The sequence below is a fragment of the Grus americana genome, chromosome 2, assembly GCF_028858705.1.
Source record: "Grus americana isolate bGruAme1 chromosome 2, bGruAme1.mat, whole genome shotgun sequence".
Taxonomy (NCBI): Eukaryota; Metazoa; Chordata; class Aves; order Gruiformes; family Gruidae; genus Grus; species Grus americana.
This window is the reverse complement of record NC_072853.1, coordinates 145870423-145888866: the sequence shown is the minus strand read 5'-3', so window position 1 is coordinate 145888866 and position 18444 is coordinate 145870423. Positions and strand designations below refer to the sequence as shown.

Here is an 18444-nt window from a genome sequence, read left to right as displayed (position 1 = left end):
CATGTCCTTTTAAAGCAAATAATCGCCCAAAATGCTTTTTGTCTGGAATGTCAGATTTCCTACATCTCTTCTCAAACTACAGCTCTGGATCTTAGCCGTTCTCAGCTCTGCAAGAGGAGGACAGGAGGTACATGGCCCAGCTTCACTCCCAGAGCCAGGCCGTGAGGCCTGGCTGATGCAAGAGGGGTAGATGACTCTTATATGATGCACCTCAAGGGGCTGCCTTAGGTATTAACAAATAAAACCACATTTATTTATGCTTTTATGGATTTATAAAAATCCATTTATTGTTATGACTTCTAGGACAATACTTTGACTACCTAATGCCAGCAGAGAGTCCAGCCGTTTTGCAGATCACAGAGATTTTTTCTGCTCTAGTATTTAATCTAAATCAGGGAGATTTAAAAAATATTTTTCATCACATTTTGTATGTGCTTTCCAGGTTAAGAAGACTAACCCTAAAGCTAGAGTTAGGTGGAAAAAAGAGGATTGGCACTCAAAGACTGTGTGGGTATATGTTAATTCTTACATTTCTGAAAAGTTGCAGTTGAAAGACAAGTTTAACAAGAACAGAAATGAGAGTATTATTTCATTTTCTGTAGTTAGTGCTGATCTAGGGAAATGACTTGGATAGGAAGAGAGGTAAGAATACCAAATGAGGGGGAAGGTAACACAAAATGAGAAGTAGAGGCTGAGGAAATAAGAATCAAAGGGGTTAGTTGGTGGGCTGCAGAGATGTGAGAAAGTGTGAGGAGACAGCAACTACTACATGTGGCCATGGGTGGACACCCAGGTTAAGGACTGCCTGGAATTTCAGTGCGTCAATGAAATGGTTATGGATACATACACAAGACTTCTCAGTGAGGGCTGCTTCCAGTGCTGTGGATTCTGGGTTTTTTTCAGTGAGGTTGCTTTTCACTTTCATAGAAAAATCTTACAACCTTTTTGTACTCTTTGGAAACTTTTTGCCTCCATCATGTTATTTCTGTGCCATAATGTGTTCTTTTTAATGAAAAGTTTTGTAATAGGTGAATAGATAGAAACCAAAAAATGACCAAAATATCCTCAGTTCTTAGAAAGAGCATGGCCACAAGTGGAAAAAGTGGCTTGAATTGTTGCCTGCAGTGCTAAGAAACAGGTCATTAAATACAGATGAATTACTTAATTAAATGATTTCCAGTTCCTTTCCTCTTGAGCCTTTTAGTTTTCCTATTAGCTATAGCATGCATGTACAAAGGAAAGTTCCCAAATGCTTTGCTGACAGATTTTGCTAATTGCTCAGAGATGCTAAAGTATACAGCTCCAAGGGAACTATTTGCTCACAATTTCCTAGATAAAAATAAAAGAGACACTATCCACATTTGGACTGGAAAATATCTTGCATTGGTTTCCCTACTGCTCTGCACAGAGTTAGATGAAGTGGGATTGGAATCTTTGTTCATTTTACTGAGGAAAAGTAAGTAGTTACAAATTGTGCATATGCATACATGCATATATACTTGCACAGTGGAACCATGCAAATACTGCCTCTGTGAGAAAGGAAGAAATCCTCTTCAATCTCCTATTCAAAAGAAATTTCAGATAATTTGTTAGTCCATTCAATGAGTAGTTGCTCTGATAACTAAGATTTGATTGTTCTGCTTACCTTTTTTTTCTATAAAAATATAAGTTTTATAGTTTTGTTATTTCCCACTGCTGAAAGGGCACTAGAGAAATGAGGGATTCAGGAAGGAAGTAATTTGGACTGGGAGGATTTGCAGCTAGCAGAATTCTTATTGTATATCCAACATAAGCATTTTCTGTAGAACATACTTCTTTTATTTTTTAGTGCTCTTGTTTGACTGATCATTGTCACCTGAAAGTGTAGGAAAAGTCCTTGTCTAATAAATCATTCAAATGTTAAAAATATTCTAAGTTAAATGCAAAGTAGAATAGTCAAAAGAGAGGATTTCTGTTTAATTTGACCTGATTTTGCTACTTTCATTTGAATAGCAGAAGTCCTTAAAGTAACTGTAAAATCTGTTAAAATAAACGTTCTTATATACTTTATAATCATTTTAATGGAAGGTCTGCATTTACACTTCACATTTTGTAATTCTGTGGATAAGAAAAACACTGCACAGGGAATGTGACAGAAAATACATTTTTTGAAACCTCATGCCTGCTTCTTTTTGTCTATGTATACTTTCACGTTTGCAAATTTTTGCAGTAGGTTAAGGGTCTCTGTGTCTTGGCTTTTGTAACAACACAGGAAAGTTCCTGTTCTCCAACAACAATTAGTAATTAAAATTCTTATTGCAAGCAAGGCCATTTGTGAAATACAACAAGTTAAGCTAAAAGTACCTCATCTGAAATGACTTTTTAATGAATGAGTTTCATTTTCTTTATTGTTTGGTTTGGCTTGTAAATTTGTTCTCTGGCATATTTGTTAATACAAACTGCTGGCCTTTTGAAGACTGGGGAAGTATTTAGAGTTAGCAGGATACTCCAGGACACCCTAAATTTCATGTACTTTAGCTGGATGGTATTAAGTTGTTCTTCTCCAGGATCCCTTGCTGCTTTGAGAAGCTGTATTCTGTAGAAAAGTTTCTGTCGGACATTTCGTTCATTGTGTATGACATAAGATCTGGAAGCAGGAACAGTTTGTTTCTTCGAAAAGTATTTTAAAATGTCAGCATTTGCAACAAAAACATCCAGTCTTCTGTCCTCTGCTTCGAGGGGCAATCTGCAGTGGTGCTTTCTCTGTTTAGACTCAAGTGAAAGTGAATTAACATCAGTGGATAGAAGTCCATCATTTGCGTCAAATGTTACATTCTAAAAAAAAAAAAAAAACCACCTCATTAGCAATTCTTTTTTAACAGTTTTCTGTCAACAAACTTCCAGCTTTGACAGAACAAGCACTGAAATTTTATGGCTTTTCTTTAAGCTAAAGATTCTGGAAAACAGCAGAACTGAGTGAGAGTTGACGCCTGTAAAGAAAGGGTAATACCATTTTAGCGCCAACAGCTACTTCCAGTACTATCAGATGACAAATGTTTGTGCCAGAACTCACCTACCATGTTAAAAGAAATTCTTGGGATCTGATTTCCCAACTTTTCAACAACCAAATAAGGTTAAATTTGGCATTTGAATGGGACCCCTCCAAGGAACTTCCATTTTTTACAGAAAATAAAATGCTTGTGATTCAAATAGAGACATTAACAGAAAGTCTTGACTACTTGGCTCTTTCTTGAGGTCAGGCAGAGAAGGAAAGGAAAAATAAAATAGCAGACAGAAAGAAAGATGTCAATTATTAAGTCACTGTTTCCTTCATTTATGTTTGATTTACATGTTGCAAGTTGCAACAGTGTTTCAGGGAATGCCTTAGCTGCCACTTTATTGGCAAAGTGAATGGGAAGCCTGGAGAACTATTTCAGGTTCTAGTCCTGATTTCAGTTTCTTGATACACCAATTTCCATTGTGACTTTATGGAAGTCATTTGCCCTATCTGTACCTCAGTTTCCCACCTGTAAAATGAGATAGACTGCTTTGCAAGGTTTTTTAAAGGAATAACAGCAGAGGTTATAAGGAATTTATAGTCAGAGCAGTTAAATAAATATCTAAAAATGAATTGCAGGGAAGGAAGATGCATAGCATTAAACATCTACAGACCTTAAATGGAAATGAGAAAATACATTTATTTATGTATCATTACTCTGGTTTTGTGGATAATGTATTCAAATGCCTCATCAGTGAGAATGATGTAAATTCCTGACAAAATGTATTCCTCTCTGCAAATAAAGAGTCACTCCCTTGTCTGGAAAGGACCATCTATCAGAGGAAGTATGAAATTAATGCACACCCTCAGTAGTCTGTAAGGACTTTATGGAAGCATTGAATTGTTCACCTCACCTAATTGTAATAAATGTACCCAACTAAAATGGCCTTAAGGGCTCGGGTTTCTATAGTGGTCTTAATTTTTTTCTAAAAGTAATGCAGCCGATCACTGGTAACAGTTACTGTTTTAACCTGGTTTATGTATTACAGAGTGTCTCACCCCCCAACAATTATTTTGCCACTTCACAACTGGGAACCTAAAGATGAACCTACAAAAGAAGAAGAACTTGGTCCTTTAGTAGAACACATCTATGAGGTAAAAATTATATATGTTGCCACTGAACGTCATGCTGCTCCCATTGGAATCTTGATGAACGTGGTTTATCGACTTTATCTGCAACTAGATAAAGCCACAAATGTAAATATTCTGACTTTAGCACATTACTCAAATTTAATGTGGGAATTCACAATCCCAGTATCTGTTCATGTTAGTGGAGGAGATCTTAGGTTATGCTAGGAGTCTTTGACATTTAAGTGATCTATAAATATTTTGGGTGTTTGACAAGAATTAATAACAGTGCTTAAAAGCTTGTTACAATCAATGCCAAATATTTTCAGTGATTTGACTGGTTTCTCATTAAAAGCTGTGCATGTTGTACACAGGAAAAAATATGTTTCCTTTAACATTTAGCTAATTAAAAAAAATATAGACATACATGTAACTTGTTACCTCATTGCTCAGAAAATGTTCTGTTGAAAATAACTTTTTATGTTTGAAGTATGCATATTTCTACCTTATATCGTTGTTGGCTTTTTTCTATTGATGATTCATCAATTAAAAAAGAAGAGTTCAGATTAGAAACAAGTGCATTGAGTGAACTCCATGGAATACAGGCGATCTTTGGAATAGAATGGATGACTTTTATTCCAGGGGGTAAAACAGAGTGTTTTGCATATGGTTATAATTCATAAACTAACACTCCAGAAAATATAAGCAACTAAGCTTAATCATCAGTGTAAGATTACAATTTGCATGACTAATACTAAACAGTAATGAATCAGACTGTAATATACAAAATATTATTTGTGAATTCCTTTTCTTAACACATTTCTCTAAACTGAAAAATCTCTAACAAATCTTCCCATCTCAAGCATTTGGGCTCTTTGTGGAACTATATATGTGACTTCAAATGTATTAAAATAGTTACAGTGATATAATAGTTACAATGATTAAAGAAACCGCTTCCATGGGTTATTGATATCAGCAAAGCATAAAAAAGCCCAAACACCAGCCTAAAAACTGTTTACTGAAGAAGATGTAAGATTGAAAGTGGATTTTATTTGGTTCTAAATAAAGCTCATCAGTCACAAACATTCTACGCATTTAAAAAAAGGAGGGTCTCGCATCTCTAGAAAGTTTGAGTAAAGCTCCTTGGTGTTCTGCTTCTTTAGGTCTCATGCCCAGTGTTAACACATATCCAAACTTCCTGTGGTCATCAGATATTTTCAAACTGTAAACGGATATAGGAAAACTATTTTAATAGCCCAGATATTTTCATTTCTATTCTTTCTATCTTTACTCATTTTCCCAGAAAATAATAATGTCCTGGGATGTTACTTTAGGAAAACTAGTTCCTTTTTTTCTTTTGGGGAAATTTAAATTGAGAAGTGTTGAATTAGTTTAAGCTGTGCTACACCTTCTATTCCTGCACCCTAATATGTGATTCTTTTGTGTCCTGAAGTTTCAGGTACTATTTTCAGGTATATTCTGTTACGGTTCATTGTATACATTTGTATAGTGTATTTTACTAGTGTGTTTTGGTTTGAGGTTTTTTTAATTTTTTAGGTAATTTCATCCCTTTCACATGTAGGAAAAAATGGGAAAGGTGATGGATTTTTTGAATACAGACTCAGACAAAAAGGGTTGTTCTCCCAGATTTGCAATTGGCTTTGTGATGAACATGGAGAGGTCTTTTTTCCCTACCTGCCACAGATTGTCCATCAATAAAATGATATTATTAACCTGTAGATCTTTCCTGAAGTATTTCAGGGCTGTGGACACTAAGAATTTGAAAATGTGTAAGTGGTGGTTGCTGTGTTTTTCATTGTTATTTACTGCCTTGGAAAGTACTGATCATATTTGTTTGACAGCTGCACAATATAGGACCAAGTGCCATCAACAATACAGTTCTCCATGTCGGTTGGCCTGTGTCCAGTCAAGAAGAATTTCTTCTTTACATTCTTCATATTCAGACACATGGACCATTGCACTGTCAAACGAGCTCTCCTATTAATACAATGCAAATAAAGGTAAGTCAGCCCTTTTTATTTCCATCCCTGTCTGCATTTTGCTTGATTTTTTCTGTTTACATTTCACAATGGGATGGAGTGTTTGGGGAAATTTTCACAATGACCCTGAGATCATTCTCCTGGGTAAGAAGAAAGCTATAGATAGTCTATAATGTTTCTAGTGTGACAGTTATATTGCCACTTGATAAAAGGATTCATACAGTCTACAATTATTTTATGGCTTAATCAATATTAACTCATAAAAGTTACAACTTTGTCAGTGACATGACAGGTTTTTAATTTTTCTACTTGGAAATGATTCTGAAATTATTTTAATCATACCAGCAAAAAGGAAAAAATTCCCCTGCCAAATTTTGCAGAAGCGTTACTCCTAGGAACTTTTTGCCATCCAAATTGCTTCCCCTTCCATGGACATGTTTTTTCTTTTATCGCAGAGCTGGAGATCTCAGGGTTTAGAGAAAACACTAACAAGGGGAAGCCTAGTAGTGGCCCCCTCAATAAAGTGTTGATATGACAGTGTCTAAAAGCCTGTTTTAAGATCTGTGTTTGTGATGGAAGATCCCGTCAAAAGAGCTTGGTTTCCTCAAAGTCAGGAGATTTAGCAAAACTGAGCTCTACATATTATCCCATCAAAACCAAGGTATCCAATTTATTAAGCATAACTGATTCCAGACACTTCTCAAGTAAACAAGACTTCTCAAGTTTAACCAGTAGCCTGTTAAACATCTTGCGGGGAGAGCTGTGCTCCAAATGCTAAAAGTGCTATAAGTCTTTTGCATACCAGGAGGGGTTTGAGTTCAGTACAGTAGAGATATCTTTCTAGTGAAGAGGATTGCTCATGACCACAGGACCTACAAGACAAGTCTTTAGCTTAAAGAGACAGAACTACAATATATACTGACAAGAATATAGAAAAACTGATGTATACCAAATACATTATGGCTAGATTTTTGTGTTTCACCCAGAAAGCCACAGAGAGGTTAGGATTCCACCCTTTTATTTAGTTTCTCTAGAAGAAGAAAAAGGAAATTAGGGATAGGGACTGAAGACAGAACATGTTTCCATTTTGTACGCAAAACACAGCAAGTTTGGAAACAATTTTTTCTATTAATGTTTTCAGCCCCATTTCCACCTATTTTTTCAAAAGCGGTGAGGAGCAAGAAGCTGAGCTGCTGCATTTCTATTTGCAAGCCTAGCATCTCAAAGCCACCGGTCAGATCAGGTTGCAAGTACATGAAGAAGAGTTCGACATCCCCCCTCCCTAGCCACTGTGTTCTGTTCTAAGTTTCAGTGAAGAAGCTGAGATGGGAGCATTACTGCCAGGAGGGCAGAGCTCCTGAGTAGAACAGTGTCACAGTTCTTAATGACATTTTCAGGCAGTGTATTTTTTATGAATTTTTTTTAAGTAAGTTTTTTGAGTCTGCTCTTCCTTCTCCTACTTGATAATGATTACATCTGTTAAAACAGCCAGACTAAGTTCTCGTGAGTCTTGTCTGAAATCTTCCTGTAATAATGAAATAATGGTCCATCTGTCTTAACAGAGTATGCTTAAGATGCACAATCATTATTGCAAGAATTTAAACATCCTTTCCTTATTTCAGGTTTTCAAAGCACTGAACAGCATGAATACACAAATCAGGTTTCAAATATGTAGTGCTTATCTATTGCTTCAGATGGGAAGAGGATACAGAGGCAGTTTCCTTTGGGTTTTGTATAAACAGCAGGATGCCTGGCTCAAATTTCCAAATAAGGCTAAGGACACTATATACCTGGCTCCTCTTGGATTTCAGAACCTAGCTCTCTTTGGGTGCTTGGGCATTTCCCTTTTGAAATGACTTAGATTGTTCAGTTTCAGTTAAAGCAGTATATTCCTCCCCATTGTTGAATTTCTTGTCTTGTAGAAAGGTTTCCTTTGTGCTTTGTTGTTTCTTCCACAGAGATAAATCAAACCTGTGCACACATGGGAAGACTCTTATTTAGAGACTTTTCCTTTTCTGTAGCTTATCTTTCTCTGAAGGCAGTGAGGGACTGAAAGGATAATAAAGTTATGAATCTTGCAAAAGGTGTAAGGAGGAGCAAAAGAACTGATCAAAGATATGGAACAGATTCCCTTGCAGAAGAACTCAGTACACCAGGATGCTTCAATCTAGGAAGGAGGCGACTATGCACAAGCATGATCCACAAGATCAGAAGTGGCGGGAAGAGCGTGGGTGGGGATTGACTGCTCTCTGCCTATTCCTGCACAGGAATGCAATGTGTTCACTGCACAGGAATTAGAGCATCAAATGAAGCCTGTAGAGCCAAATTCAAAACAAGCAAAAGGAAGTGGTGGTTCATGCGACAGGTATTCCATGTCTGGAACTTGTTGCCAAAGGAAGTAGTCAGGGTTAAAAGTTTACATGGTTTTAAGAGGAAACTGGACAAATTCACAAAAGAGAAGTCCAGTGAAGATTAATAAATGAACAAAAATGTCATGCAGATTAGGAAGTCCCTGAGCTCAAAACATTTGGAAGCTGAAAGTTACTAGGAGGGAGCATTGTGTGTGCATGCCCTTCTCTTAGTCTTCCTTCCACGTCTGCTTAAAGACAGTGTTGATGAGAAGGGGGCTCAGCCAGATGGACTTTTGTCCTGAGCTAGTATTCCCAATGAGTTGGTTGGGGGTTTATTTCCCAGACTGATGTCAAAAAGTAGTTTTCTGGAGCCAGTGCATATAAATACCAGAGGAATAGGCAGTGGTTTCCAACTGTGGCAGACAATACAGGATGACACACATGGCACATTCTCAGTAGCTGAGCACTGTAGTACCATGAGTGAGATGTCTGCTGGGGAAGCAGTGAAATAGCAGCTAAAATCCACCACGTTGGTAAGGTACATCCACTAACATGACTGGCAGGAGCTAACCTCGTCCAGAGGCAGTGTCTCCTCATGCTGCAGAGCCATTATTACTGTGTGTACGTCCTGGTCTGGAGACAAAATAGTACCATTCAATGCATTGCTTTTGAACACTCACTGACACTTCTTGTGTAACAGCTTTTACACAAAGTCCTCTGCCAGAACATTTCTGGTGGAGTTACACATTGCAGCAGAGGGTATTATCTGGCTAGAAAAAGAGGAAAGCTAAACCAGGTTTTGAAATGAGAAGTGAAGAACTGGAGAGATCTGGAAATCTGCTCAAGGCAAGGCTCAGGAGAAGAAAGCAGTACAGTTTTCCCTGGTGGGGAAACCAAGATAGTCCATTGTAGTTAAAGGGAGGGAGCGAGAATCCATTTAAAATAAGGTATGGTGTGCTAAATATGTGGCATGTAAGACAGAGACAGAGTTGTACAATTCCATGCTACTGGCTTAAGAAGGATAAAAAAAATATCTTAACCTGAATATCTAGGCCACTGAAGAAATTCTGCCTTTAAATTGTTGCAAGCAACATGTATGTTTTCTCTTAATCACAGAGGGCTGTTTTTGAACCTTTGCTGTAGTAGTTCACTACTGAAGAAGCTAACAGTCTAGGATCTGTGGAAAAAAAAAAATAAAAATCATCTCATATTCAAATGGTTCTACATATGTATCGGTTATGATCATATATTGAGGGCTTCTTCAAAGGCATGTCATTATATTGCTGGTGAAAGAATCCTGGAAAGAGATTTCCCACATGTTATCACATTGAGAGGGAGAGATTTACTAGCTATTTAACTGTTCCCTTGCTGCAAAAAGACAATGTTAACCTAATTAAGCAATAGGAAAAAAACCCCTATTCTTATTTTTGCTTGAGGGGTTTTCGTCAGTTAATAAGTTATAGTATCTTAACTTTGCAGGATGCTTTTGTCTAAAGATCTCAGACAATGTCAAAATAGTTCCTTCTTTAGCCTTATGATTTTAATCAGATGAATGGTACAAATTTTCCAAATCTAGTACTACACAGCACTAGCGTGTGGAAGGTTTTGTGTGCTTATAGCTATTCTCTTCCCTTTAGTGCTACAACATTTCTTACAATTACAAACATTTTCTTTAGGAATTGGTTTAAGATATTTTGTATTCAGAGGTTAAAGGAACTGATAAGATGGATCTGATGTAGCTCTTCATAATCTGAGGCCCTTAAAGGATAGTCTTGTCTGTTTTTAGGTGAGTTCCTGTTCAGATCTTATTACAAACTTCTACATATATTTTATTGTGATTTTACATGATTGGATTGCCATAAATTAGAATTTATCTTTCCCTCTGTAGCCATTGGGTTCCCAGGCATTCTCTGAGGCTTCTTGAAAGAAGCTATAAATGCTTTGTGTAGAAATTAAAGACAGCAATAAAAATAGGTTTTAATCGGCAAATAAAAATCTGTGAAGATAAACCTGAAGGGAATGCATTTTAATATGAGATTAAAAATGAACAAACTGTTGCATTATATGAAGTTGAGTTGTTACCAGAAGAAATCTGTAACAAATAATGATCAAAAGTTGTGTTGCTAGAATTCAGATTTCCTTTTTTTTTTTTTTTTAATTTTCTCTTACTTTCTAAAACTGGTAAAATCATTATATTTCAACAGGCAGATTCTGATCTGAACTAATGACCAGATTTCAGTGCAGCAACTTTGAATTTATCCTGTGACAGAGATCAGAATCTGGCCCCAAGGGTCTAACAAAATTACATGCATCAATGAAACTGACACCAGTAAAAAGTGGAAAAAATGTCATCTACTGTAATTCCTATAACTGTGCAATATCTTGCTGTGCTATTACTAATCATGATCCTAGTTAAAGACATTATATTCTCATGGCTGTGCTGTTAAATTGAAAAAAAAACCAGTGTTAATCCAAAATTCAAGACCTCTGAGAGGGGAACAAATCTGTTAGAATCATTGTATGAATGTCATTACCATTCACATTTTTTCTCTTTCCAGTTTGTTATTCCACAAGACACTCCTGAACTTGCTGCTTTTTTATATAATTCCACAATTTCTCATTACATCAGGAGAAGGGATGTCACAGTGGCAGAACCTCACAGGAAAAACTCTGCAAAAATACTGGTGAGCTGTCTAAAAACTATAAACTGGGACTATGCATGCAATATATCAAGGTGGCTGTTGGTGTGGCTGCAATTTATTTACAGATTTTTAAATACTATTTTAAGTGATTTTTAACTTTTCAGTTTAAAATATTGTTTACTATGTATCACCATGCCACAGGTTAGCAATTTTGTTTGACAGATTTTTACATTCAAGATCATGCATGCCAAATTCCTGGCTGTCTTACTCCTGGCTGTTTGCAGACAAACCTTTGTGGTCATGCAGTGGCACACTTATCACAGAGAATTTCAGCACAGATTTAAAGAACTGGACACTCTTCCATGAATTAAATTTCAGATTCTGGTTTTTGAAATGTAGGTCTCTGCTTGTTAACTTGACTCCTAGCATTCTGACTCTTTTGTAAAGAGTAGCTCACACTTAAAATTAACATTTTCATGTAAAGTAACAGTTCTGACGTACAAATAGCTTGGAGTATATTTGTTCCCCCCAGTAAGTCCTTGTATACACGTGGAAAGGTAAGACTCTTGCCCTTTACAGTACCACAAGCAAGGCAAATGGGACAGGTCACTGCATTTTTAACAATGCTGGAGCAAGAGCAAAGATCTCTTTTCTGGGAAAATAGATCTGATTAGTCAGTCTGGTATCTGAGTATTTGGACTTGGCTGTATTCTCAGAAGGTTGGGGTTTTTTATGGTTCCTTCATTCAGTGTCCCATCCTTAGCATACCTCAGCATTGTAGGTATCAGCTCCCCTTGCCTATAGGCTGTATTCAGGCTCGGTGACCTTAAGGTCAGTCATGGGATTCATGCAGTAAGTGCTATCCATTGATTTTTATGAACCTCAGGCAGAGTTTCTTTCATGCTGTCCAGTCTCTTATTAAGCTGTTTACTGCGAGCTCATGTTCGAATTCCTTGACATCGCCAGAATTTGATAGGAAAAAAAGACCCTCACAGACCTAAGTATTCTGGAGTAATAGAATAATTATGTTGCTTCTGAAAGTTAATTTGGCAATTTTTGTAACAGGAAGAAGATAGAATCTGAAAGTAATGAATACCATAATGTTATTAAGAACAAAATCACAGATCAACTCATTTTAAACAATAATCACTGCTGATTCTTATGTAATTCTTTCATCAACCTAATACCCTGGGAAGAATCTGATTCCACTGGGGCTGAAGGAAAAATGCTGGGGCTTTCAAAGACATACCAGTCTATACCACAGAACACTTAATCCATTCTTCAGTAATACCTTAATTATCAGTTATCTTTCTCAGTGATTAGGCCCATATGCTGCCAACATAGAAATTACTGCAGCAACTGAAAGTGGTTAACAAAGTTCTCAAGTATGTACTGTGTCTGCATCTTAAAATATGAAGCAGAGATTTTTCAGCTGCATGATGTAGATAGTATTTAGCTGAGTACTTAGTAATATAAAATTGACACTGTGATGAGCAGTCTTCTAGTACAATATGCTTTCAATAAGCACAAATTAGGATAGGATTGGGTACTGTGCTTACCACTGGACTTTTTCAGGATGGGCATAGAAAAGCACTGTGTCATTTGTTCATTTAGAAAGGTGTCCCAATTCTATGTGCCCTCAACACTGCATACTACAGATCCAGAAAAAATTAAAAAAATTTTTTACACATTTGAAGTACACATTAGAAGTGAGTGTTGCTCCAGAAAATGACTGATTGGCCAAAGGTAATTCTTTGTTAAAATCTGTATTTTTTTTTTGGTCAGAAATTTTAAGTTAATTTCATTTTCATCAAAGCATTTTCACAGAGAAGAAAAATGTTCTGAGAAGCTCTTATTCTATTTATACTGTTTATTAAACATTTGGTTTCTCTTCCATTAGTTCTAATGTTACAGTGTTCTGAAAATCACTACAGACTAAATGCATTACTAAGAAAAATAGAAATACATGTTCAGGTCCTAAAATGTCAGCCAAAAGCAGATCTTTTTGCATACTAATGATTTATTTTGTTAATATATGGTTTTGGCCACTGAGGTTAATGAAAAGAGCTCTCCTCCTTCCTGCAAGATAAATAAATCTGGTTGGAGGATGTTTAAATATGAAAAGCCAAATAAACAGATACTTTGAAATATTAATTTTAAAAAAAGGTTTATAGTTGCAAGTTCCAGGGTTTACAGTTTAATTTTCAGGCAGATTTAGAAAACAGTGATTAAGCATACAGTTTCTACTGAACTTGTAATAAGATAAAGATTTGTGGGGAAAGCTGTTTATAAGGATAGAGGATTCCTTAAGGGTGCTTTCAGATCTGTTACATACATCATCATCTCATTTTCTGAAGTATGGACTTTGGTAGCGCAGCCATTCTCACTCTCCTAAGGGAATGTATTTGTGAAAACTTAGCTTTGCTCTCCAGGTCACAAGACCTTCTGTCATGAGAGTCAGTACAGCATCTGTAAGGGAAGGATTCTCTGCTTTGTTATAAAAATATGAATCAATTAAAACCTCAGCCTTCCTCCTGAATCAACCCAAAACTTATTAGGTAAAACCCATTTGTATATATAAACCTATACATTTTTTTACACACTTTTAATCATTTTTCTGTGAGATCTGGTCTAGTGGAAGGTGTCTCTGCCCATGGCAGGGTGTTTGGAACTAGGTGATCTTTGAGGTCCCTTCCAACCCAAACCATTCTATGATTCTATGGTTCTATGATCTTTCTTCCTTTCTATGCCCCAACCAACCGCATCATTTCTGTGGTTGCCCCAGGAGACTCTACTCATTCCCTGCAGTGGCTTCCAGTCAGCTTTCAACCTTTTTTGTGACATTCTTCTGGCAGACTTTAACAGAGTGTGTAGTTTTGAGTTGCATTGCTTGGCTTTTGTCTTTGACCTTGTGTATGAGCCAGAATCACTGCTCATCAGGAATGTTTCACAGACAACAAGTTTCAAGTAGAGCAACTAATGAATCTCAGCAAATGTTCTGGCTGCTATAATGTAAATATCAGTAAGAAAACCAGGAGAGTTAGAACAGGGGAAACATTTAGGAACATAAATAAAGACTTCAGGCATGGAGAATAGAAAAAAAACACGTGTTGAAATCACTAAATAACTGATAGATAAAGACAAAGCACATGTTTCAAAGGATTGATAAGTACCTGGAGTACCTGTAATTTTAAGAGTTCTTCAGACTAGATACTGTCGAAAATTATTACTTTTATTTTCATTACTACAGGTAGGAGGTTGTATTCACTAATGGTGCAAAAAGAATCTCCCCGTTGGTTTATAGTTCTCACAAGGACTTATGGGGTATCTCATGTAGATTAGATTAAATTACTGATTTCAGACTAAACTCTTTAAGGGGAAGTTGATTTGTTTTGCAAATTTGTAGCATTTGAAAATGATTATATAAAATTTTAAAGCATAGGTATGACTTCCCTTTATTTTGCACACAGAACTGTACAAATGTGAAGTGTATCCTAATTTCCTGCACTGTGGGACAACTGGAAAGAGGGAAGAGTGCAGCGCTGAAAATCAGATCCCGGCTGTGGGCCCAAACATTCCTGGAGGTAACGCACACAAAAATCTCTTTCTTTATGCTAAGGTGCTTGCATCTTTTATTTGACTGGATATTTAAGATTACAAATGATGACATTAAATGGGCCAAATGCAAATCCTTTTTGTTACCACTTTCTGTAAAGATAGCATCTCACTGGTTCCTGTTCAAGTCACATGCATGCTCCTTACTTTTCTTTTTCTCACTATCACTCCTTCTCAAATTCATATCCTGAATCTTACTTGAAAATTCCAAGATTATTTTTAAACACCTTTTCTAGTTTTGTTTCTGCTTTCCTGGACTGGCCCAAATCAATAATCTCTTAGGTCTCCATGATGTGCTCTGCATTCGTCACATCTTTCCCAATGAAAGGTTTTTCTTGGAGCCAAACAGTAGATAGTGTACACTGTGTCCAGCTTAAAAATTGTTATTCATTCTCCGTTAATCTAGGGAAGATTAATATGTATCAAGCTCATAGGACGTATAACACTCATGTAGTGACAATCTGTGACTTACCACTACAAAGAAGTGACAATGCAGACCATGGAAAAAATTAACTTCTCTTTGCAAATTCTTGCATTTCCAACTTCATCTGATCTCAGAATTGTATTTACACTGCATAAGGCAGAGGGATTGCACTGTGAGCTGTTACCTCATGGCTGACCATCTGTCTGTAGTACTGTGTGGTTGTCATATCTTTAACACTGGGCAGTACATTGAGAAATTTATAATGCAGTTTGCTGTTACTAGGAAATAACTGCAGATCCTATCTTGATCAAACTGATTATCACCTTCCTTCTTCAAGGAATTTAGAATTCCCCAGTCTTTCTACCTGGAAGCAAGAACCTTCCTGTGTTCCCTGTCTCTGTGGGAGAAGAATGATTTATCCCCACAGTACCTCTTACCCTAGCAAGAGAAGAATTGAGGATCTTCAGCTTACAACAGAAGCTTCAAATTAAGCTACTCGCACCTTTTAAGTTAATTTCTCCCTTTTCTCAAATGTGAGAGTAGATAAAAGAAATTCTTCCTCACTTAACTTGCTTTCCTGGAAAAACAAGAGAGCAGGTGGGATAGTATTTACAGAAAGCTGAATGCCAGCTCAATAGCTTACCATCATGGCTCCAAATCCACAATGGGTGCATTTGAGGGTCACAAATCTGTTCTACAGTGGTTACCAAAAGGATGACTTGAAAGGTCTTTTCTACCTCTCTGTCAGGATTTCAGGTCACATTCTGTGTCTCTTCTGCAACAGCTATTAACACTATTATGACTGAAGAGAGCACAGAACTATCTGACCTTGCTTGAGAGGAAGTGATTTCTGTCTAGCTCAGTAACAAAGAACATCCTTTCAGATACTAGGTGAATTAATTCCTGATTTGTCAGTACATTTTCTTTCTATTAATCAATCCCAAGAAACTTTCATATCCTCTCTTCCGTTGCCATAACAAAAATACAATGCTTTTAAGAGGAGGCATATTTAGCAAATGTGTTTGAAAGGCCAGACTGGAAATGCTTCATTTAGGTTTGCTTAGTGAGTCATCTGCTAGTGGGAAAAAAGCGCAGGCTCTGGTTCAAATTTAAGCCCAAAAGCTTGATGGCTTGGATGTCTCTCTGTCCTTCCAAACCAGGGTAATGGATGGACATCTTCTGGTATAAGCTTTTGCAAGGGTCTTACAAAATTTTGCACAGAAAATACCAGTATCTAAGCATCTCTGCAGGAAAAACATATGTATTGGAAAATATGATGGGAATTTCATTCCAATTTTTTCCTAATTCCAGTAAGAGACTAGTTGACCTTTGCACACTGGCTAGTCCCTGTTAACTTCAGTTAAGAACTTAACCACACTAGTTCACTGTTCCTAACACACAGGGACAGGCAGACAGGCAGAGCTATTATCCTTGGCTGAAACAAGCTGTGATAATTTTGACCACTGTGGTGTCCAAGCAGTATTACAGTAAACCTTCCCCATCTTCTTCACCAAGCAAAAGATAAAGCTTAGCTCCCTTACTGGGAACTGGGCCTGTCACATTCCAAATCCAGTCAAGTCTTTCTGTTTATCATTCTGCTGGTGAAATCTAATTAACTCTGTGAGGGCTAAAAACAAGGTCTTGTGAAAAAAACATAAATGAAACCCCTTGCACAGATACTTAGATGCCAATTTTCTAGGCTATTTACAGCTGTTTCAGTGGGAAATAGCCTCATAAAAGTTTTTCTAAGTGCAGTTTAGTATGTAACAAGAAATAACTGTAAGAAATTAAAGCTAAACAAAGTTAATGAGAAACAGAGAGTGTTTCTCTGAGTTTGTGGTTGTGACAGAGGATGTGTAACGGTTGGAACAAAGTAGCTACAGAAGACATGAAATCTCCTTTTCTTAGTGTCTCTTAATAAAGACAGAATCTTCTTCCTAGCTATAAGCTTAGTTAGCCTGACTTAGGTTCAGAAGGATAACTGCATGAAATCAGTGGCACGTTTAATGCAGGAGCAGCGAAACTTATCTTACCAAATTTTAGTCATCTGAAAGTTAGATGCCAAAGCTGGTTGCCTAACTGTAGCCAGTGGCAAGAGAGAGAGGTATCTTCAGAGTGTGCTTTATCCAGATGATTTGAAACACTCTTCTCTGCCCTCCTTCTGATCTGAATGGTGGAGAAGGGTCACAGCTGTGCCTTGGGACACAGGTGTGTGCAAACACACCAGGTAATGCCAGTGCTGCAGTCCCTTTAGCACCTCCTTGCTCCTTAATAAATCCTGCTTGCTATGCCCACACCTCCCTTCACTCACTGACCTCAAGGCAGAGGTGGAACCTTATACGAGCCTGGGGGCAGGGGCAAGGATGAGCCGTCCTGTAGGCTTCCTTGGAGCAGAGAACCCATGGCAAACACTCCTACAAGTATATCTTTTGCTTACTCCACTGTCCTTACATACTCTTGCTATCAAACAAGGCTTTTTATGGGCTGTGATAATTTTACCTTTTATCTGTATCCTTAGGAAGTATCTCTGTTTCCTTCAGATAGTAACTTACAAGCCTTGTAAAGGCTCAGAAAACCCAGAGCAACAGATTTTTTTCTAAGTAAAAAAAGGTAGTCCCCAGAGAACTGTTGCATCCTCCCATTTATGGGTAAGGAGCTACCAGAATAACATGACCCCTGTTCCACATGCAAGCTTATATACTGAGAAGAGAGACAGTGCAAATAATATGATGGGATCTGGTTGCCTTCCTCCCACTCGCCTCAAAACAGTTCCCTTTTTCACAGCTCCTTTTAAAATTAACAGTTATACAGCCATCACCATAAAAGATTGTAGAGCATAATTAGTTTCCTAAAAAGGGCACAATCTACTCTTAGTAAGCCTGTAAACTTCTAGTTCCTAAAGTTATTCCAGAAGTAAACTGAAGTATGCTCAAAAAACCACTGCTTTTAGCTAGGCTGAAATCTGCAGATTCAAACTGAGGATTAAAATACAGTCAAAATAATCAGGACTTGGTGATTCTGAACCAAGAAGGTCTATTCAAGGGCCAGACTGAACCCCACAGTCATGGATTTGTAAAGAAAACTTAGAGGAAAAGTTTCTGTCTCTACAGCAACATCCCAAACTGTTTTGCACAAGCAATTAATGTACAAAATTTTCATATGCCAGAGAAAGCAGGATAATGGTGACATACAACATTCCTCAACTGTGTTACAATCCAAATGAAGATGTGATGATCTGCAGAAGAAATTGTTTGTGCTCATTAAAACTGGGAACACACTGTCATTATATATTTTCTTCTCATAGATA

At 37.1% G+C, this 18444-nt stretch overlaps 1 protein-coding gene across 4 annotated transcripts in view; it reads left to right on the top strand.

The window, feature by feature from the left end:
• The window catches only part of ITGA8 (integrin subunit alpha 8), a 111189-nt gene that overhangs the window by 71259 nt on the left and 21486 nt on the right, over positions 1-18444 (top strand). For all 4 annotated transcript variants that reach the window (XM_054816426.1, XM_054816427.1, XM_054816425.1 and 1 more), the window contains 4 exons: positions 4027-4132; positions 5968-6126; positions 11015-11140; positions 14569-14682. In XM_054816426.1, coding sequence (XP_054672401.1) covers positions 4027-4132; positions 5968-6126; positions 11015-11140; positions 14569-14682 — 505 coding nt within the window. The remainder of the gene's footprint in view (positions 1-4026; positions 4133-5967; positions 6127-11014; positions 11141-14568; positions 14683-18444) is intronic.